Source organism: Nilaparvata lugens, chromosome X (assembly GCF_014356525.2).
Source record: "Nilaparvata lugens isolate BPH chromosome X, ASM1435652v1, whole genome shotgun sequence".
Classification (NCBI taxonomy): domain Eukaryota; kingdom Metazoa; phylum Arthropoda; class Insecta; order Hemiptera; family Delphacidae; genus Nilaparvata; species Nilaparvata lugens.
In genome coordinates, this window is record NC_052518.1 from 7,558,447 (window position 1) to 7,581,082 (window position 22,636).

The following is a 22,636-nucleotide window of genomic DNA, read 5'->3' on the forward strand; positions in this document are numbered from 1 at the left end:
GGATTTCCCCTTCCCCTTGCCCAGTGGTGATGAGGGGGATGAAAAGAGAGATATATCTTTCTCTCTCTCTTTCTAAAAATGGATTTCCCCTTCCCCTTGCCCAGTGGTGATGAGGGGGATGAAAAGAGAGAGATATATCTCTCTCTATCCCCTTCCCCTTGTAAAGTGGAGATGAGGGGGATGAAAAGAGATATCTCTCTCTCTCTCAAATAGATTTTCCCTTCCCCTTCCCCAGTATAGATGAGGGGCATGAAGAAAGTGAGGGAAAAAATAATTTCCCTTTGAGGGGGAAAAATTCCCTTGCTGACAGATTGAAGTGAATCCTTTTCTCTAATGCTATACTGACAGATTAAAGTGAATCCTTTTCTCTATTGCTATGCTGACAGATTGAAGTGAATCCTTTTCTCTAATGCTATACTGACAGATTGAAGTGAATTGAGAAACTCCCTATCACTCTACATCTAATGCTATACTGTACTAGTGAATCCTTCACTCTACATCTATACTGTACTATGACCTATATACTGGATATGACCTTGAGGTTGTGAATGAAAGTCATACATAATTTTGCTCCTGGGTTTTGGAAGATTTTGTGTTATAAATAGTCACGAATAAGTACAAATTTTGTATTAATTTCATTATTAATTGTTTCTTGATCACGTTTTATCATTTTGTTTTAGATTTTAATTCTTAATTCTATTTTATAAGCCAAACATCGTTTAGAGGTTATTTTGAGGTTAGGTTTTCGAGATTTAAAAATAAACATAGATAGTTTACTTGACTAAAATTATAACCAAATTAAAATCCTATCATTTATAAATCAATTATTATTATTGCAAGTAATATAATTTCTTAGATAGGAAGATGAGCTCAAGTAGAACACCGAAGGTTAATAATAGAAATGTAAACATAGCGGGAGTACTTACGCGTTCCCAAAACCAAAATTCAAAAACGCCAAAACCAAAAACCCCAGTTCTTCAAACTACTTTAGCCGAAAAAGTTGCTCAACTACAAAGTAGCCACACTAATTTAAAAAACCAATTAGAAGTAACTCTAAAAACGTCTGAGGAAGAAAGGTTAGGGATGGTAGAAGAAATTAAATCTTTGGAACTGATTATAAAATTACAAGATGAAGACCATAAAAAAGAAATACTAAATCTAAAAAATCAATGTAGTCTAATGTCGGAGGAAATAAAGAAACTAAAATCTAAATTTGATAATACTAAATGTATGATAGAACCTCCGTCCAAATGCAAAAAAATAGAATCTAACCTAAATGATGGGAAATGCTCTGAAAATGGTCGAAATAAAACGTACAGTGAGGTTTTGAAGACAGCAACCAAAAATATAGCTGAGGGAAATAAAGATAGGAAAGGGAGAGTTCTGCTACTGACGTCCAGTCATGGACGTGATTGCAGTGATCTCCTTGATAAAAGATTAAAAAATAAATTTGATGTCCAATGTTTTTTCAAGCAAGTGCATCAATTAATGCAGTTGTAGAGTCAGCTAGGGAACAAACTAAAGACTTTGATGAAAATGACTATCTAATTGTACTGGGTGGCTCAAATAATATAATGAACCTAACTTGAATCATCTTCCTCAAGTAACAGAAAAAATCAAGGAAATTGTGCCACTCAGCAAAAAAACAAACTTAATAATAAGTACTATTCCTAATAGGTTTGATAGGCCAGAATTAAATGAAGCAATCAATTCGACAAACAAATAAATCCATAATACAATCAACAGCCTAAATAATAAGAATTCTAAACAACTGGGGATTTGTTTTCTAAATGAAAGGCTGAAAAGACATAACTTCACTAATCATGGGTTGCATCTAAATCGATCTGGCAAAGTAATCTTTTGTAATAGATTGGCAGAGCTGATTGAAAGCCGTTTGCAATCCTCTGGTTTAAAAACAGTCAAAAAAACAGATAACGATTTTTTAGTAAATTGGCTCAAAACAGGGAAAGGGAAATAGCTACAAATGCTAGAGATAGAGTAGCACAAGATGGTAAGGTTTTTAGTATTTATCATCAAAGTATTCAGTATCTTCGCAACAAAATTAACAGATTAGAAGTATTTCTTAAACAGGAGGATCCTGACATTGTTATTTTCACAGAGCATGGCTTAAAAATAAAGGAAATAAATCAAGTTAGGATTCCAGGCTATTCACTGAGATCAGAATTTTGTAGAATAGCTCATAGAAGTGGTGGTGTATGTATATTCACTAGCAATGCTAAACATACCCAAACTTATGAACTGGATTTTGTTAAGAGATTTTCTGTTGAGATGGATTTAGAGGTGACGGGACTAAGGTTAAAAATTGATGATCGATTTGAGGTAGCAGTGTTAGGTATCTATAGGTCACCAAATGGAGACTGGCAAAAATTTTGTGAGCTGCTCCATACACTTTTGGAAATTACAACCGCTCGTTTCACAAATGTTATAGTAGTAGGAGATTTCAATACCGATTTTGCCAGGCAGGATAAAATGACAGAGGATATTAGAGATATTATTAATATGAATAATTTAGAAATTAAGGTCCACGAATATACAAGAGTAACTCGAACTTCACAGACAATTATTGATAATATCCTCACAAATATAGAAGGTTGTAATGTCAGGTTAGGTAGCTCAGATCTATCAGATCATAACTATCAAATTTTAGATGTTAAGTTGCAGGGCCAGAATCCAAGCAGAAAAAAAACTTTTGTGAAAGAAATTCAGCAATATGAGCTAGGAAATATAAATTGTTTGAAGCAGGAACTGCTTCAAGAAAATTGGAGTAGTGTTTATAACAGTTGTAACCTAAATTACAAATATAAGCAATTCATTGATACTCTAAGATTTCACATTAGTGTATGCTGTCCAATAAAAAAGTCAAAGTAAAAAGTAAATTAAACAAAGTAGATGAATGGATAACTGAAGATATTCTTACTCAAAGAAATATTGTTAGGGAAGCTTATGAGGAATTTAAATTAGTGAGGGATGTTCCGAGTGAAGTCAAATACAAATGTCTAAAGAAAACTATGCAAAAGAAGTGAGGAAAGCTAAGTGTAAGAAAACAGCTGAAATATTAACAACTAGTACCAATTTTAACTCTGCTGTTTGGGAGGTAATTAATAGAAATAGGAGAGCAGCTCAAAAAGATACAGTTACTAATGTCCCTAGGATAATCGATGAACATGGAAATTATATGGATGATAGTATAGACATTTGTAACTTTTTCAATAAGTATTATCAACAGGTTGCATATAATCTCCAAAAGTCACTGAACACTAATACTTATAATACAACTACATTAAATGCTGAGCCAATTGAAAAGGTATTTAAATTTCATCCATTATCAAGAGATGAGTTGTCAAGAATAATAAAAAATTTGAATAACAAAAAAACAGTAGGATTGGATGGGGTCTCAAGCAAAATTTTAAAAGAATGTGAAAATGAATTACTGGACCCTTTATTGCATCTCCTTAATACTTCACTAGAGCAGGGTATTTTCCCTGATGATCTGAAACAAGGAAAAATTTTGCCAATTTTCAAGAGCGGTGATTCTGAAAGAGTTGAAAATTATAGACCCATTAGTATTCTAAATGTAATAAGTAAAATTTTTGAAAGAGTAGTTTTAAATAGGCTATTGATGCACCTGGAAGAAATTAATTTCATATGTGATGAACAGCATGGGTTCCAGAAAGGGAAATCTACTAAGACTGCAATAGTATCCCTTGTTGAAAGACTAATAGATATAATAGATTCAGGTGAGAAGGCAGCCGCAATATTTCTTGATTTATCCAAAGCTTTTGATTGTGTGAACCATAGAATATTATTGGAAATACTAAAAACTGTAGGTGTGAATGGTATAGAACTAAAATGGTTTGAATCATATCTCATAGGTAGAAACCAGTGTGTTGAGCTTACCAAGGTGGATGGGAATGAAATAGTAAAAATTAAATCTCAAAAACTGGAGGTCCAGGCTGGAGTACCTCAAGGCTCAATTCTGGGTCCCTTACTGTTTCTGTTGTATGTGAACCAATTACCAAAAGAGTTAAAAGATCACAGAGCTCTGTTGTTTGCTGATGACACATCGCTTATCTTTAACAATTATTTATTAGATAGTCTAGAAATAAATGCTTTTACTGGAGTACAGTCAATTGTCCAATTCTTGAAGCAAAGGCAATTAACAATAAATAGTAAGAAATGTCAATTCCTACAATTCAAAAGTAAATATAATTCAGTAGAGGATAGAGAAATAAATGTGTTTGTAGAGGAAAATGAATTAGACCAAGAAGAGAAAGTAGCATTCTTGGGAATTTTATTGGACAGGAAATTAACATGGCATCCTTACATTGAGAGGATATGTAATAAGATATCATCTGGGGTATTTGTCCTGCGGCAGCTTGCTAGGCTGAATGATAAAAAACTACTGTTAACTGCTTACCATGGACTTATACTATCTCATATTAGGTATGCTATTTTAGTATGGGGTAATTCATCTCAACAAAATATGGACAGGGTGTTTAAGATTCAAAAGAAGGCACTCAGATGTATAGAGAAAGTGAATAGGTTAGACTCTTGTAGGCCTTTATTTAAAAAGCTTGGTCTATTAACTGTGCCATCTTTGTATGTATATGAAGTTGTAATGCATGTGAAAACGAGTGGTGTGATCCAGAATTCAGATGTTCATGAGTATAATACGCGAAACAGAGCAGATTATCATATAATGGGTCACAATAGTAGGTTATTTGAACAAAAACCAGATTATATTGGTAGGAAATTTTATAACAAGCTACCTCAAATCTTGAAAAGTAATGATGATTTGAAGATTTTCAAAAAACAAATTAAAAAATATTTAGTTGATAGAGCTTTTTATAGTGTACAAGAATTCCTTTCAAACCTAAACTAGGTTGAACTACTTAGTGTTAGAATTATTATGAATAACATGACTTGTCTTATACTCCATGACTGGAGTCTTTAGGACGTAATCTTAAAAAAAAAAAAAAAAAAAAAAAAAAAAAAAAAAAAAAAAAAAACTAGCGAATCCTTCACTCTACATCTATACTGACAGATTAAAGTGAATCCCTCTCTCACATCTATACTGTACTAGTGAATCCAGAGAGAGAGAGGTCAATGATCTAAGTTCTTTTACATTTTTTATCTGCAATATCGTTCAAGCATTTCCAAAGTTCATCGGAATTTTTAACAACAGATAATGGCGAATCATTTGTACAATCATAATGTAGATGCCCGCTGTCTAGTATATCGAGCAGTTCGAATATTTCAGATAAAATTGGAAAGTGTACATTTTCTGTTTTTGTTAACGGTAAATCAGCATCTTGACATCCTGTTGAAAATTTAATATTCTTAGCAATTGAATCAAATTCGTTAAATGAAATTCCCATCAAGAGACGAGTTAATTTTTTGAATTTTGAAAAACCATAACACTGCATGTTAACGTCTTCCCAGATGTTTGGCATGTGTCTCTGTTCCTACAATATGCATGTGTTGTACCTACAACTTGAAGACTTGTCTCACTTGTATAAAAAAGATCGCACCACACGCGTTGTTGTTGTCAGCTCTAGCTCTAAGCAGCTACTAAACTAAAAAGTGAGTAGGATATCGGAATGAAAAATCATTTGAAGGCAGAAAAAGTTTATTTACACATTTCACCAGCACAACTATTCATAATTTCATCTTCAATTTTAATTAACTTATCTATACACAAATTATGAGGACGATAATAACATAGATAGTCTCTTATGTCATTTAAATTAACCGTGCTTAGAAAAATGTCTTTTAATTGTTTCGCCAAACTATAATTTTCACAAGTTGATTTCCTAATTGCACTTTCACACTCATCATACCAATCAATACAGTTTTTTAACCTCACTTCCAACTCGTTGTCAGCAGTCAACCACTTTCTCGGATCCATGATAAGCGAATGAACAAAACTAAGTGTAGGCTGGCACTATTATAGAGTAATTAAGTGGTATTTCTTCATTAATTGCCAACAGACAACATGTACGTGCTTTATGCAGTCTCAATGCATGCATGCAATAAACACATTGAATCTCTTTTCCGTTGTAGAAGAATCCATAACAAGCAAAGTTTCTTTTCTGCAAATTCGTGTACATCACCGCCATTTTCATACTTTGCATTCGATTGTTTTCGCACAAGAAATTATTTGTTTGATACATATTTTTAAACAACAAAGAATTATAATGTTGAGCACTGAACAAAGCACACCAGCCATCTGGTCTATTTTTATGAATGTTACACACAGCATAACACCATGAACTAGTGAAAAAGCTGAAATCGGGTGTTGCAAAATCTTCCGGTATACATTGAACGTTAGTATGTAATCTTCTTAAAAACTTTGCTTTCTCAGTTCCTTTTGTGAAAATTTTCTCATAACCTACAAGGTAATCACGTATTAATGAGTCAGTGTATTCTAAATCTCCATCTTCCCATTTTATTTTATGATAGTGACGTTCTAACCATGTTACATCGTTAAACAATTTTGCACTCAATTCTGTCTTTGCAAATGGTGATTTGAAATGGAATACAATATAATTATTAAACTGATCAATTATGGCAAGTTCTTTCACAACAATTTGATTACAATCTTGTTTAAACCAGTGAAGATCAACTGTAGCAATTTTCGTACTTGCTTGCTTGTCCACTTCTTTCTCTTCGGAGGCGGCAGGCTCGTCGAATCCTCCATCTTTCTCCTCCTCTTCTCGTTTCTCCTCCTCCTCCATCTGCAGCAGCTTCTGGATCGGTGTACTGCACCTTGGTTCATAATAGAAACTATCGGAATCAAGATCGCACTGGATACTGGTAGTTTGCGGCTTGTCCAAAATATCAGAACACAAAGAATAGGACATTTTAGATGTTACCTGTTCAAAGGTGAAACTGATAATGAACCAAATTTGTCAGAGTGCACACCTTATATAATATTGCAGCCGGTGCGCTCTATCAATAAAATTACTGAACTTCTTTCACCATGCTCGTCAGAGGTGTGTACTCCATCACACGATCGCTAATTAAAACACAATAGGCAGAAGTATTTGCAGGTACTGCACTATTAAATTCCATTTCAATACGAACATCTGTCGATGATTTCAAATGACTTGCTTGGTGCAAACAATCTACAACAATCAGCGGTGTTGATTCACAAAACGTTTTAAAGTCAATTTCTGTTCTGAGTTCGCTATTGATTGAATGATTATAATACGAGGGCACGAAATCCAAGAACATCTGGTATAATACCTCCTTTTTACCTAGCAGATTTTCATATGGATAATACTTGCTGTTCAAATATACTTTTACATTGTAAATACCGCAGCTATCGAAATTAGATATTGGTTTTTTAATTTTATTCTTACGATCAGTATGAAATGCAATTATCAAGTATTTTGGACTATCAAAACTCGATGTGGTGCGAACTGCCCAAGAATGGTTAAGTGAATTTTGCAAATTTGGTAATTCACAAATTTCCCAATGCCAGAAACCTAATTTCAGTGGAGTGTCAGCATCGAGCAGTCTCAAAAATTTCAGTCTTACATGATCTTCTAAAGTTATGTAGGGCATTCTCCATTGCAGTTTTGTAATTTTCACACTGATGCTTGTCCCACTTGCCGACTCAACACAATTTAGGTCTGTCGGTGACCTCAATAAGACGAGTTCCTGTTTCAAATTTAAAATTATTCTTTGAAAATCTTCAAAAAACGGGAGGATTAATTTCAGTGGTACACAGAAAGTGAATTTATTATCCATTAGCTCATATCCTGCTTTGTCAAAACCAGCCAGGTGATATGTGTTTTTATCGAGCGTATTCTTCACTAGTATAGCTTTAATTGTAGATGTTAATCCAATCAATCTTGATTCAGAAATTTGCTGACCTGCTAATTCATATCGTATTTCATCAAAAAGGTTGCCGATTACGTTACTGCTTAATTTATAGTCTGCTGCAACTGGTGCATCAGCTGGGTCTGTTCCCGGTTTTGTACAGTTAACTGTTCCCTCAATAAATATGAATGATTTGCAAGGTAAAGAATAGACATCTAAAGAATTTATGCCAATACGTGCCTCGTCAGAGTTTTTTATTTCCTGTCCCGAATAAACTGTATGAGTGTGAAATTGGAATTTGGTTATATCATTATAAAACTGAAGGTCTGTCTCCATGTCCAGAATTTCACTAATTGCCGCCGCTCCTCCTCCTAACATTCCGCCAATCAACTATAAAACCTAACTTTTCTAATATTCTCACACTTTTAGCCGACAAAGCACGTTTGTTTTTAGGTGTTGATGCTCTCACGTTTGTCTCTCTAATGACATTGCATGTACATGTCTTATTTGAATGTGGATTGAAAACAAGATAACCCATTACGTTGACTTTTGTTTTTCACGTATGTGCAATTTAATTGTAATTGTATCTCCACAGAAATCAATAAACAATCCGTTCTGGTCTGTTACCTTTACATTAATAGTTTGAATTCGATGCGTATTCAAAGGTACATAGATAATCGGTGATGGTACTTCGTTTATTAAATAGCCGCTAGGAACCTTTGGTAAAAATTCGTAGATTATATGTTTTTGTTTTCTGTCAGAGTAACTACCACATGCTAAATTACACTCGAGTACAATACTACCAATGCTTGTTATGTTAACCAAATGCTGAGAATAATGCCATTTATTTGGCTGCAAAACAACATTATCAAAACCAAGTATCTTACCAATCGAATCAGTATGTGTTAAATCAATGGCTTTATCAGAATGAATTTCAATCTTCATAGTATTTACGTTTGGGCGTATAATAAGTTTATTCTTCTTCTCATCAATATTCAATTTATTCTTTAAAGATTTTATAATATCCTCAACTTCATATGCACCCATATCCAGCTCAATTAATCTATCGCCATATTTGAAGCTGGAATTTGTTCCTTTGTTAATGTTTGCAATACTATTGTAACTACAAAAATTAATCAATCCAATTTCCCATTCACAATTTTTATCCAATTCTATAATTTCTTGTAAATGTTCGTAGAGGTTACTTGTGTTAGATCTTAATGTAATAACAACCATCTTGTAATGTGTGTTCAGCACAAACACTTAATTACAACTGATTTGCAAGAAACAATAATGTAAGATGACCACAAAAATCGCTATTTAATGGTTGCATGTGCTCTACATTATAAAATATATTTACTCCAATCTCTTTTCTCCAATATTTGTCCAATTCGTATGGCGGTTGTAAATTTCCAATTGGATCAAAATACCAAACATTGGATCCAACTTTTTTATATGCAACCCAATGTGTACCATCCTCGCTTTCCCTCGCTAAATTCACAATGGCATTCTCGTTTTTTAGAATTTTTTTGGGTAATGCATCTAGCATATATATACCTCTTAGCCGAATCTGTAATAATTTCAACCAATCAATCAAATCATAATTACTCAATTCTCCTTCAATATTCATGTCTTCTTCTTCTTCTTCTTCTTCTTCTTCCTACTCTTCTTTGTTGTTCTACGTTTCTCAACTTGTTTTTGAGGGAATAAACTCACTCCATATGATGATGGGGGTGGTGGAGGGGGTGGAATTAAAACTCTCCCCCCACTAATACTAGGAAAAGGCTTCAAAAAATACCCTTTTCCTGCAATATGCTTTTTCAACTGAGCTATAGCTTTGCGTCTAATATCATTACTATAACTTCTCCTCTCATTCTTCTTCTTCTTCTTTCTCAAAGACCCACCAAACGCTGCTTTAGCTTTCATGACGTTTGTAACAAGATAGCTAGGTGCTTTCTCGGCAGGATGAGTTTGTGGATTTTTGAAAATGTCCCACGCAGCGTTTGCTAGAGCTCTGTCAGCAACCCTTGAGTTTTATTATCACTATTTTGCGTATATGCTATATCATGTACCTTACAGGCTCTATCTAATGAATTTATACCTTGATCACCTCTCTTTAACCTTTCATTAACCTTTGTGCCTGGCCCACACCACTGGTATCCGGGAATATGAATTTCAACCTGCAGGTTATCAATTACCTTATTCAAAATAGTTGATGTGACATTACCTGCCAAACCTGACACACCCTTAAAAAGTTTTGCCGCTGAACTCAAGATTCCTTTACCTTGTTTCCTCGAACTCTGCTTTCTCCTACATACCATTTTCTTACCTTTCAACTCAATGGTTGAACATTAACTGAGGTTAATTAATTAATTAATCATTACACCAACTTAATCAAAAGAAAATTGAATTGGTTTAATTTTCAATTGAGTTGGAAATGAATTCACACCCTATGTGCTTATAACATTGCTTGAATGATAAGAATATTATTTCAAATAACAAATAATCTGAAAAGGTGAATGCAATTTGAAAAGGGGGGAAATGACGCCGCCATCGTGCGTCCACCCACATCTGCAGGAACACATGCCAAACAGATGTGGGAGGGAGTGAGCGAATCACCGAAGCCGCTGCTTGGCTGTACGGCTGTATGTGTGTGTGTGTGTGTGTGGTGTGTGTGTGTGTGTGTGTGTGTGTGTGTGTGGTGTGTGTGTGTGTGTGTGTGTGTGTGAGTGTGTGTGTGTATGTGTGTGTGTGTGTAGCAGTAAAGACTACTGAGCATGCTCGCAACAAAACTATAAAAAGGGCACTCACCTTATTTAAATATCATTCACAACAGAGTGTAAGCACGTGAACCATCTCTTCTGTGTGTTTCTACTATTCATTGTGAATTGAACAGGTAAGAATTGAAAACAATTTTTTATCAAATATGTACACAATTTATTATTATTATTAATCACTACATTATAATATACTACTTCTACTTGTAAAGCTTGTCACCACAACATGGTATGAGAATAAGATTGTTAAATATTAACAATCTTCACGTCAGTCCATGTAGCGGTGACATGCTTCACCACTATTCCTAAATTCTTACAATTACTATTAAATTTTACAATTTGAGCAGGAGAAATTATGGAAGAAAATCTCTGAGGTGGATATACCTCAGAGATTTTCTTTGTGGATGAAATGTTCATTTTTAATATTATGCTCCTGCCATGGTGGTTTGTCTCCTCTCGAGCCGAGATGATGCTGTGCCGCACATCTTCTGCCAGCTCGCGGAGAGGAGTCCACGGTTTAGCCATTGGTGCATTAACGATTCTCACGAACTCCATCTCATCCTCCTCCTCCCCTCACCACAGCTCCTTCATCAGTGGCACCATGGATGAGTTCTTGTCCATTCCAGCACATTTCTGTTGAAAAATATTTGATTAGTGTCTTATTTGTTTCAGATTATCATCATACTAGAGAACTTGATCAATAGATTATTGATCTCTACATCAGATTATTGTCATAATCTCAACTTGACATCAACGAATTGGCATTCTCTGCATAAAGTGAGTAATATCAGTTATTGAAATAATATTTCCTTGCTATCAAATAATTTATGCATGATCGATTACTTTAAACAATAATATCTCATAATTCAATTTCTAATCAGTTCAAATAATATTTCCTTGCAATCAATTTCTAATCATTTCAAGGAAATATTGCTAACAAATAATTTATGCATGATCAATTACTTTAAACAATAATATCTCATAATTCCATTTCTAATCAGTTCAAATAATATTGGTAACAAATAATTGTTGCATGATCGTTCTAATCAGTTCAAATAATATTTCCTTGCCATCAATTTCTAATCACTTCAAGGAAATATTGCTAACAAATAATTTATGCATGATCGATTACTTTAAACAATAATATCTCATAATTCAATTTCTAATCAGTTCAAATAATATTTCCTTGCCATCAATTTCTAATCATTTCAAATAATATTGGTAACAAATAATTGTTGCATGATCGATTACTTTAATCAATAATATCTCATAATTCAATTTCTAATCAGTTCAAATAATATTTCCTTGGCATCAATTTCTAATCACTTCAAATAATATTTCCTTGCCATCAATTTCTAATCACTTCAAGGAAATATTGCTAACAAATAATTTATGCATGATCGATTACTTTAAACAATAATATCTCATAATTCAATTTCTAATCAGTTCAAATAATATTCCCTTGCCATCAATTTCTAATCATTTCAAATAATATTGGTAACAAATAATTGTTGCATGATCGATTACTTTAATCAATAATATCTCATAATTCAATTTCTAATCAGTTCAAATAATATTTCCTTGGCATCAATTTCTAATCACTTCAAATAATATTTCCTTGGCATCAATTTCTAATCATTTCAAATAATATTGCTAACAAATAATTTATGCATGAATGATTACTTTAAACAATAATATCTCATAATTCCATTTCTAATCAGTTCAAATAATATTTCCTTGCAATCAATTTCTAATCATTTAAAATAATATTGGTAACAAATAATTGTTGCATGATCAATTACTTTAATCAATAATATCTCATAATTCAATTTCTAATCAGTTCAAATAATATTTCCTTGCATCAATTTCTAATCATTTTAAAATAATATTGGTAACAAATAATTGTTGCATGATCAATTACTTTAATCAATAATATCTCATAATTCAATTTCTAATCAGTTCAAATAATATTTCCTTGGCATCAATTTCTAATCACTTCAAATAATATTTCCTTGGCATCAATTTCTAATCATTTTAAATAATATTGCTAACAAATAATTTATGCATGTTTGATTACTTTAATCAATAATATCTCATAATTCCATTTCTAATCAGTTCAAATAATATTGGTAACAAATAATTGTAGCATGATCGTTCTAATCAGTTCAAATAATATTTCCTTGCCATCAATTTCTAATCGCTTCAAATAATATTGGTATCAAATAATAATAATCAAAGACTTGTATGTGCACAGATTTTTTTAACAATCAATCATGGAAAAAAATCTGTGCATACACAAGTTAATAATATTTGTTGAAACTAACCTTTGTTTGTGAGAAGATTGACTCGTCCTCATCCCCGCTAACTTCTGCCTCCTCCTCAAACATCAACTTCCGCTTCCCCTGCTTCTGCCTGTTGTTCGGTAGAGTAGTTAGCACCGCTCGCCGCGGTGCCCAGGTAGCAGCTGGAGCCAGGCATTGAATAGGGCTGTCCCCCAGCACGATCTCGCCGCTTGGCGTTGGTGGTTCCACATTGAGTGGAGCGGGTGCAGCAGCAGCGGACGACTCAGCAGCAGCGATGGCAGCTTTCCGTTGCCAATAGTTGAGCACGCGCTGGTGTGCTGGTGGGCTATCCGGCAGCACATATGATGGAGAAGATGTTGATGGAGAACTCATCGTGAAGTGCACTCAAAGTAGACTCAGATGTAAATGACAATTTTCCTCTCATCACTTCTGTTTATATACCATACGTTTCTCTCTCTGTTCCAGGCTCGTGCGAGTGAGAGCAAAGCGTGCTACAAGGCGAAAAAAATTCAAATTTCTCCCCTTCAACACGTGCTCCCACATCGTTATCGGCAACATTCAGATTTGTAAGTATTCTCTCTCCTATCACAAAAAACTGTCACCCAATCATTTTTCGAATAGCATCCTTGTACATGTGTTAGAAGACGAAAAAAAAATCTCGTCTAGAACTCTGCATGGGACGGTGTCTGCCCACACCTGCTAGAAGCTGAAAAAATCTCCTCCATGTCAACTCACTTAAACATATTTTGAATAGCATCTCATGATGCTTATTGATTTCTAATATTATCAATTATTAAATATTTCATTGTTTTCACAGCATTTTCTCACCTCTCAACTTGAGTTCCGGACCTCATAACCAGTTGAGCTCTCGTCAAGGCAACACCCCTGAGAGGAATCAATCTGAAAGCAAGCATAGGCAGTATCTACACCTGAGAGGAATCAATCGGAAAGGAAGCATACTCATCTATACCTGTACATCTACACTCGAGGAGATTCACGCAGCATCACCCAACACATGTAAGTACATTTTACTTTGATTTTATCCTCTGAGGAGGAGGAGAGGAAAATTGTTCTCGGAGGACAATATTTGTCCTTGGAGGACAGTTTTTGTCCTCAGAGGGGAGGATTTTTGTCATCGGAGGACAATTTTTGTCCTTGGAGGGGAGGATTTTTGTCATCGGAGGACAATATTTGTCCTCGGAGGACAATTTTTGTGCTCGGAGGATAAAAAACCTTCTACAACATACTGCATGCATGCGATTTTACCTCATCTTTACGATACGGTATATCCGGAAAATCCTCTCCTCGCTCTTCTTTCTCACACTCTTCATATAAACAAAACGGTAAATGCATTACTTTTTCAAATGGATTTTTGATAATATATTTGCAATAGACACATTGCAGATAGAATGGATTTTTATGTAAGAAATAACCATTTCTCGGAAAAAAATCTGTGCATACACAAGTTAATAATATTTGTTGAAACTAACCTTTGTTTGTGAGAAGATTGACTCGTCCTCATCCCCGCTAACTTCTGCCTCCTCCTCAAACATCAACTTCCGCTTCCCCTGCTTCTGCCTGTTGTTCGGTAGAGTAGTTAGCACCGCTCGCCGCGGTGCCCAGGTAGCAGCTGGAGCCAGGCATTGAATAGGGCTGTCCCCCAGCACGATCTCGCCGCTTGGCGTTGGTGGTTCCACATTGAGTGGAGCGGGTGCAGCAGCAGCGGACGACTCAGCAGCAGCGATGGCAGCTTTCCGTTGCCAATAGTTGAGCACGCGCTGGTGTGCTGGTGGGCTATCCGGCAGCACATATGATGGAGAAGATGTTGATGGAGAACTCATCGTGAAGTGCACTCAAAGTAGACTCAGATGTAAATGACAATTTTCCTCTCATCACTTCTGTTTATATACCATACGTTTCTCTCTCTGTTCCAGGCTCGTGCGAGTGAGAGCAAAGCGTGCTACAAGGCGAAAAAAATTCAAATTTCTCCCCTTCAACACGTGCTCCCACATCGTTATCGGCAACATTCAGATTTGTAAGTATTCTCTCTCCTATCACAAAAAACTGTCACCCAATCATTTTTCGAATAGCATCCTTGTACATGTGTTAGAAGACGAAAAAAAAATCTCGTCTAGAACTCTGCATGGGACGGTGTCTGCCCACACCTGCTAGAAGCTGAAAAAATCTCCTCCATGTCAACTCACTTAAACATATTTTGAATAGCATCTCATGATGCTTATTGATTTCTAATATTATCAATTATTAAATATTTCATTGTTTTCACAGCATTTTCTCACCTCTCAACTTGAGTTCCGGACCTCATAACCAGTTGAGCTCTCGTCAAGGCAACACCCCTGAGAGGAATCAATCTGAAAGCAAGCATAGGCAGTATCTACACCTGAGAGGAATCAATCGGAAAGGAAGCATACTCATCTATACCTGTACATCTACACTCGAGGAGATTCACGCAGCATCACCCAACACATGTAAGTACATTTTACTTTGATTTTATCCTCTGAGGAGGAGGAGAGGAAAATTGTTCTCGGAGGACAATATTTGTCCTTGGAGGACAGTTTTTGTCCTCAGAGGGGAGGATTTTTGTCATCGGAGGACAATTTTTGTCCTTGGAGGGGAGGATTTTTGTTATCGAAGGACAATATTTGTCCTCGGAGGACAATTTTTGTGCTCGGAGGATAAAAAACCTTCTACAACATACTGCATGCATGCGATTTTACCTCATCTTTACGATACGGTATATCCGGAAAATCCTCTCCTCGCTCTTCTTTCTCACACTCTTCATATAAACAAAACGGTAAATGCATTACTTTTTCAAATGGATTTTTGATAATATATTTGCAATAGACACATTGCAGATAGAATGGATTTTTATGTAAGAAATAACCATTTCTCGCAAAATACTCTGCTTTATTGGATAATGATTTACAAAAGTCACAATGTAGATGATGCTTTTCAAAATACTCTACTTGAACGGATGAATCTTCTACATGATTAAAAGTTAAATATCTTTCTTCATATTGCCATAGAATATTATTATCGAAATTCTCCTCTTCAATTGTTATATTTATATTTCCTTCTACAGCTCGGACTGTACCTTGCATGTTCTATTGCTGGTATGTCACTTTCTTCCCATTTTCCCAAACAAATTGAACAAAATACACATCACACAATGTCTGGCGCAGATGAGAATATAAATCCCTCTTTCGCCATGTTTTCCGCGGACAAATGCGGAGAAGATTTCGTCCATCTTTTATCAAAAGTTAATAATCTTAATCTTTCATGCAACATTATGTGATCTTGAGATATCATTTTCACACACAGCCTTCTTCTACCAATGCCAATTCACAACTGATTTATAAACATACATGAAACTCTATGTCATCCTGATCGTTATTCTTTTGTTTTTCAGAATCTAACATCATGCTGAGGGAACGCAGACTACACAGCCTCAATTCCGCAGCGGTGCATCATCGCATAACCGTCAACGATCCCGAGGAAATTAGTATCAAAAACGTGCTCGAGAGATCAAAACGGTGCGTTTTCGATATAATTAGGGAGCACGCAGCACACCATGATGCCAACGTGAAGTGGTTCATCGTGCTGAATGTTTTGTTGTATAAATTAGTGGTGATGGATGATGAGGTTAGCGAGACTGTCTCATCTCTAATAAATCTTCATAGTTACTCCAACATAGCGCTAAATGTGCTTGAGAACTATGAAGATTTTAATGAACATTTCATGTTGGCCGTGAGAAAAATCATGTCATCTTTTGACAACTTTGTTCGACATGGCAGTGGTTGGGTTTTGAAGAAAATTGAGTCACTGGATGTGAACGTGATTAAATTTAATCCAATCCTCACATCCAGTTTCATTCAAACACCGCAATTTCTTAAAATCAAAAAATGTATTATAAATGTCAAAAATCTGTCTGACGAAAAATGCTTTTTATGGTCAGTCCTCGTGTATTTCCATCAGAAACCAAGGAACTCCAACTTGAGTGTAAAGTATTTGAGCAAGTTTGCTCACACACTTAATACGCGAGGAGTAAATTTCCCGGTGATGACACACGATATTATGAAATTTGAAATGCTAAATCCAGATATTGCAATTCACATCATCGCGTATGACAACAAAAAGTTTTTCCCCTACCGCACAAGCATTTTCCGCACTTGTAAGCACCAAATTAATCTTTTAATGCTAAAAGGCGATGCAGGAAAAACTCATTTCTGTTTAGTTAATACTGCAAACGGGAAAAACGGGCTATCGCGTCTTCTCTCCCACCTTTCAAAACACAAGGGTCAAATACACATTTGTAATTTTTGTTTTCATAGATTTACATCGAAGAAATCTAAAAATTGTGATGGTAAAGCAAATTTGATGAAACATGAACAGCTTTGTTCCAAGTTTCAATCACAGCGAGTTTCATATCCTAAACGCAGAGAGACAATTAAATTCAAGAAACTAGGCGCGACATTGAAGAAAAAGTACACCATAAATGGTTTATTTAGAAACTTATGTTGTTAACATCGGAGATGATGATGATGAATCCGATTGGGATGAAATCAGGCATAGCTATACAAAGAAAACAGCACGACATATTCCCTGCGGCTATTGTTTTGTTGTTATCGATGTGAACGGGGAAATCGCTTACGGACCTGTACTCCAGAGATCGAGTAGTTTAGATGAAAAAATCATGGAGAAATTTCTTCAGGAAATTACAGATCTCGGCGATTTTTTATGAGGATATGAAACGAGAAATTCCGATGCAAGCTTTATCCAAAAGTGAAGACCGCGAATTTCAAAATTCGGTAAACTGCGGGCTTTGTGCTGAACCGTTTTTAGACACCGATATTAAATGTCGTCACCACGTGCACGAAACCGGAAATTACCTATGTGTAGCACACGTTTCTTGTAATTTATTGGCTCGTACTCCGGAGTACATTTTGTGTTATTTTCACAATTTCTCCGGGTTTGATTAGCATTTTATTCTGAAAGCGCTCGGTAAATGTAAAAAAGAAATTTCCTGCATCGCAAATACGTCAGAGAGATTTTTGACACTTTCAGTAGGCAAAATTGAATTTTTAGATTCCTACAAGTTTATGAGCGAATCCTTGGAAGTATTGGTGCGTAATTTGGTGCAAAGTACAGACATGGAAAAGAAATTTGAACATTTATTTTCAGTGTTTCATGATCCCCCACGCGAACACAGACAACTCTTGTTGAAAAAAGGAATATATCCTTACTCATACATGAGTTGTCCCGAAAAATTCATGGAAACATCGCTTCCTCCCATCGAATGTTTTCATAATGATTTAACTGATACACCTCTGTCTCGCGAAGAATATGAGCATGCACAAAGAGTGTTCTCAACATTCAAGCTGAAATCGCTTGGTGAATATCACAATTTCTATTTATGTTTGGACATGATGCTATTAGCGGAAGTTTTTGAATCCATGAGGTCTACGCTTTTTAGCTCATACTGCCTTGATGTCACCCATTTTCTTTCCCTCTAATTTTCGTTGTAATTTGATTTTTGGCAAGACGATACAATCAAGTTGCAAGCAAATCAATGTTAAAATTATCATGGATGAAAAACGTTTAGATAAGTACATTTCAAATCCATTATGTAAACGCTGGCAAATAATTAGTCCGAACGTGATCGTGGTTTTCTCTCGCAAGTTGGAACTAAAAATGAACAAGCCTGTCTATTCTGGGTTTTCTGTACTGGAGTTGAGTAAATTCCATATGTACGATTTTTTCTATTGCAAATTACAAAAAAATATACCGTGGGATCGTGTAGAACTCTGTATGACCGATACAGATAGTTTTCTTTTAAACGTAAAAGTCAAAGACGTGTATCAGTTGATTAAAGAAAATTTGACCCTTTTCGAAACTAGTAATTACCCTCCTTACCACCCATGCTTTTCCATGGAGAGAAATAAAGTTGTAGGAAAGTTCAAGGATGAGACAGCCTCAAAACCTGTCCATAGATTTGTAGGGCTTCGATCCAAAGTTTACTCATATTTAGTATGTAACGAGAATGAAGAACCTGTAAATAAATGTGTAGCAAAGGGTGTACCAAAGTGAAATGTAGAAAACCTAATTTCAATTTATATAAGAAATCGCTGATTGAACGTTGTGAACACATTGAAAAATTTAATATGATGAGGTCCTATAATCACACCATGTATCAGATTGAATGTGCAAAAATCTGTTTGAGCCCTTATGACAATAAGAGATATATTGCTGAGAACGGTGTGGACACTTTACCTTTCGGACATTATAGAGTGCCAACAACACTCTGAACTGATTGCTCAGTATGTCCTATGACAAGCATGCATCACCACTAATTTTGATTTCGTGTTGTAAATATGAATATTATTAGATCTAAGATAGCATTAGAACTTCATAGTATACCACGCGTTAACTATCCTACTCGCAAATATGAGTTGAAAAGTGAGAAATACTTGCTTCAAGCCAGTCAATACTTGCTCAAGATGTCATTGAGATGAGCAGTTTATCAAGTTTTAATAAAGGTTATAGGTATATCTTAGCTGTTATTAATTGTTTTTCAAAATTCGCATATTGTGCACCATTAAAAGACAAGTCAAGTCAATCTGTATTTGATGCACTCGAGCCAATTATTTCTAAAAATAAGGGAGTTAAGCTGTTTCATTCAGATCAGGGAACAGAATTCTTCAATTCAAAAGTTAAAGCGTTATCAAATAGATACAGTATTAAACATTATCATGTTTTTAGCGATAAGAAAGCCTCCATAGTTGAAAGGTTTAATAGAACAATTAAAGCAAAAATTTAAAGATATTTAACTGAACGTGGAACCAAAAACTGGATATCACAGCTAGACAGTTTGGTTCATGATTATAATGCAACAATGCACACTTCAATTAGAATGAAACCTAAAGATGTGAGGAAAAAAGATCGTAATTGTGTTTTAATGTCTTTGAATTCTGCATTCAATAGACAATATAAATTGAAAAATTCAAAACCGAAATTTAAGCTAGGAGATGTTGTACGAATCTCAAAGAAAAGGGTTCTTTTCGATAAATCTTATAACATAAATTGGAGTGCAGAGTATTTTGTAATTCATTCTATATTTCCTTCTCAACCTGTAATGTATAGCTTGCGAGATCTAAACGGAGAAGTAATTAGTGGTAGGTTTTACGGAGAAGAAATTAAAAAAACAGAATTAAACGAATTGGAGAGACAAGTATATCTGATTGAAAAAATATTAAAGCGCGACAAAAAAGGATTGCTTGTTAAGTGGATTAGATCTTCAATGCCTAGTTATATTAGTAGAAGTCAACTATTAGATGAAAAATAATCTATATCACATTGTAATACATTCCATTCAGTGTAAATATGACAAAGATTTGGTGTAAATATAATATGTCTTTATCAAAAAACGCTTGTCAGTTTCATTTTAATCCAAAGATTCATTTTCGTAATTTGCTAAGGCTTAGATAAGGGCAAGCAACAGATGCATTCTAGTAAAGAGGGTGCGGGAAAGAGAGGGAACAATATGTTGAAGTGAGAAACTTCTATCAGTGCATTGAAAGGGGAGAGCGAGCGCCTGTCGCTTGCATCTCAATGTGATAAGCTATACACGCAGCCATGTGGTGTCTAGCACACACCCTCCTCCTCGCTGATAACTTATGAAAAATGATTAGTTCCTTATCAGATCACATGCTGTACACGTGTCTAACATGAGTAATATCCCGATAGTTAATTTTGACAAAGTTATAAGACAGAAAGAAATGCCAACATGGTGTAAAAATGGTAAGTTGTTACCCCATAATGCAAGGATCCTTATAATAGGCTCTTCAGGCTGTGGCAAGACCAATTTGCTATTTAATTCAATTTTTTCAAAGAATGGGTTGAGATTTAAAATTATATACTTGCATACGAAGAGCGAGTATCAAGATAAGTACTTGTTTTTGAGAAAAGTCTTTTCAAAAATGAAAGATATTGAATTTCATATAAACAACAATTCTGAATCTATACCTCATCCAAACAAAATATCAGAATATTCTTTAGTTATATTTGACAACTTACAACTTAATCATGTACCTCAAATAAGAGAATATTTCACTATGGGCCGACATCGTAATATTGACACTGCATATTTAATTCAGAGTTATGGAGCTACACAGAAACATTTCACTAGGGACAATGCAAATATGATTATAATCTTCAAGATAGATTTATTGAGTCTGAAATTAATTCACAGAGATCATGTTGGAGGAGATATTTCTTATAAAGATTTCACTAAACTTTGTCATAAAGTTTGGAATCGTAAACCTCATAATTTTGTAACTATTATGACCGAGTGTGGAATTAATAGCAGCAAGTACCGAGATTCGCTCGATATGTTTCTTACCGTTCAGTAGAGATTAATTCTTTGTGCAGTCATGTTGTCTAAAACACGCAGCAGCAGAAAACTGAATAGAAAGAACGTTGGTTTAATCGAAAAGATTAAGAAATTGAGAAAAGTAATCAGCGACAAGCATAAAAGCTTAGTTAATTTTGAAAAACGATCGGAGGAATACAATAGGAAAACGCTCTCACCGTTGATAGAGCCCATAATTGAACTGGGAAAAAACAAATCTAGTTTTCACTCTAATCATGGTGTAAAACCAAAAAAGGAAGAGGTAAAAGAGGAAGAAGAGAGCATGGAGATTGATGATGAGCAGTCGAGTTATGATAAAAGCTATGGGAGTTCAACAGGCAATCTTTTAAGCTCAACTAAATTTGAAAACAGTTTACTTGGTTCTAGTAAAAACGATGATGTGCTGTCACAATATCTAAAAACGTTTCATGCAGAAAAATTGAATAATTCAATTAGTTATGGAATTTCATACAATTCTAAAGATGATGTGTATTATATTGGAAATCAGCAAGTAATATTCGATAACGGTTATATAGATATTTATAATGAAAGATTTCGTTTAACACACGGTCTACTTGAGTTATTATTTAGTTCAAGACCGAATTCGAATCTTTATAATCAGAGAGATCTGGATAAGTATAAAAAAATCTTAACACTTACAGGCATACATTTAGATCGAAGAGGCTATGTTAAACGAAATCAGGGAATTAAATCGCAAATGATTCAGAAGTTATTTCCCAGTAAAAAAATTAGTAAAAAGAAGGGATGGGGTTTATTGAAATTCGCAAAAAATAATTCTCATGATAGAATTTATCAATACTTTTTATCAATACAATAATTTTGACGAATTAGTGGAAAGATTAAATTTACTCTATTCCTCAAAAGCTTCTGGCAACACTGGACATGATGTTGAGATCGCCTCTATAATTGAAGAGCTAAAAGAAGCAAAACTAATTGTTTAGTGCTACGATGACTCTGCATCGATTTGGTCAGATTGATACACCTAGTGCTGGCGGTGGTGGTGGTGCTGCTGCTAATCTTACATGTGATATTGACTCGATAACACAGAAAATAATCGAATCGATAAATCAACAAGGAATCAGCGAAGCTGTGAAATTTTATTTAGATTCGCAAATAACCAAACTCGTTTCAGAAAATACAAAGAATATCGGAGTGAGCATAATTGAAAGAGAACATATTCTAAGTTCATTACAAAATTTTAGTGCCAATATCGATAAAGTTATTGCAGAGAGAACTCTAACTTTAGAATCTGCTCTAGGAGA

General features: G+C 34.8%; 2 protein-coding genes across 3 annotated transcripts in view; both read right to left on the minus strand.

Annotated features, from left to right (window-relative positions):
• LOC111064553 (dipeptidyl aminopeptidase-like protein 6) overlaps window positions 1-22,636 on the minus strand; it is a 128,622-nt gene that overhangs the window by 18,780 nt on the left and 87,206 nt on the right. The gene's annotated exons all lie outside the window — the stretch shown is intronic.
• Window positions 10,762-15,108, minus strand: LOC120354758. 2 transcript variants are annotated; one of them, XM_039442329.1, is made up of 2 exons: window positions 12,950-14,216; window positions 10,762-11,258 (listed from the first exon to the last, which is right to left on the minus strand). In XM_039442329.1, exons 1-2 carry the CDS (start codon window positions 13,298-13,300, stop codon window positions 11,199-11,201), a joined length of 411 nt encoding a protein of 136 aa, XP_039298263.1. In that variant the 5' UTR covers window positions 13,301-14,216; the 3' UTR covers window positions 10,762-11,198. The 2 variants fall into 2 exon arrangements, with proteins under 2 accessions (XP_039298263.1, XP_039298264.1); XM_039442330.1 differs by lacking the exon at window positions 12,950-14,216 and adding an exon at window positions 14,419-15,108 and having other exon boundaries at window positions 10,926-11,258.

What these genes read in the sequence shown, in the direction of transcription:
- LOC120354758 (XM_039442329.1), bottom strand. Translation starts at nt 13,300, where the DNA reads ATGAGTTCTCCATCAACATCTTCTCCATCATATGTGCTGCCGGATAGC. An exon ending in CAATCTTCTCACAAACAAAG is followed by an intron (nt 11,259 to 12,949) that starts GTTAGTTTCAAC and finishes ATTTTTCAACAG; the next exon opens with AAATGTGCTGGAATGGACAA.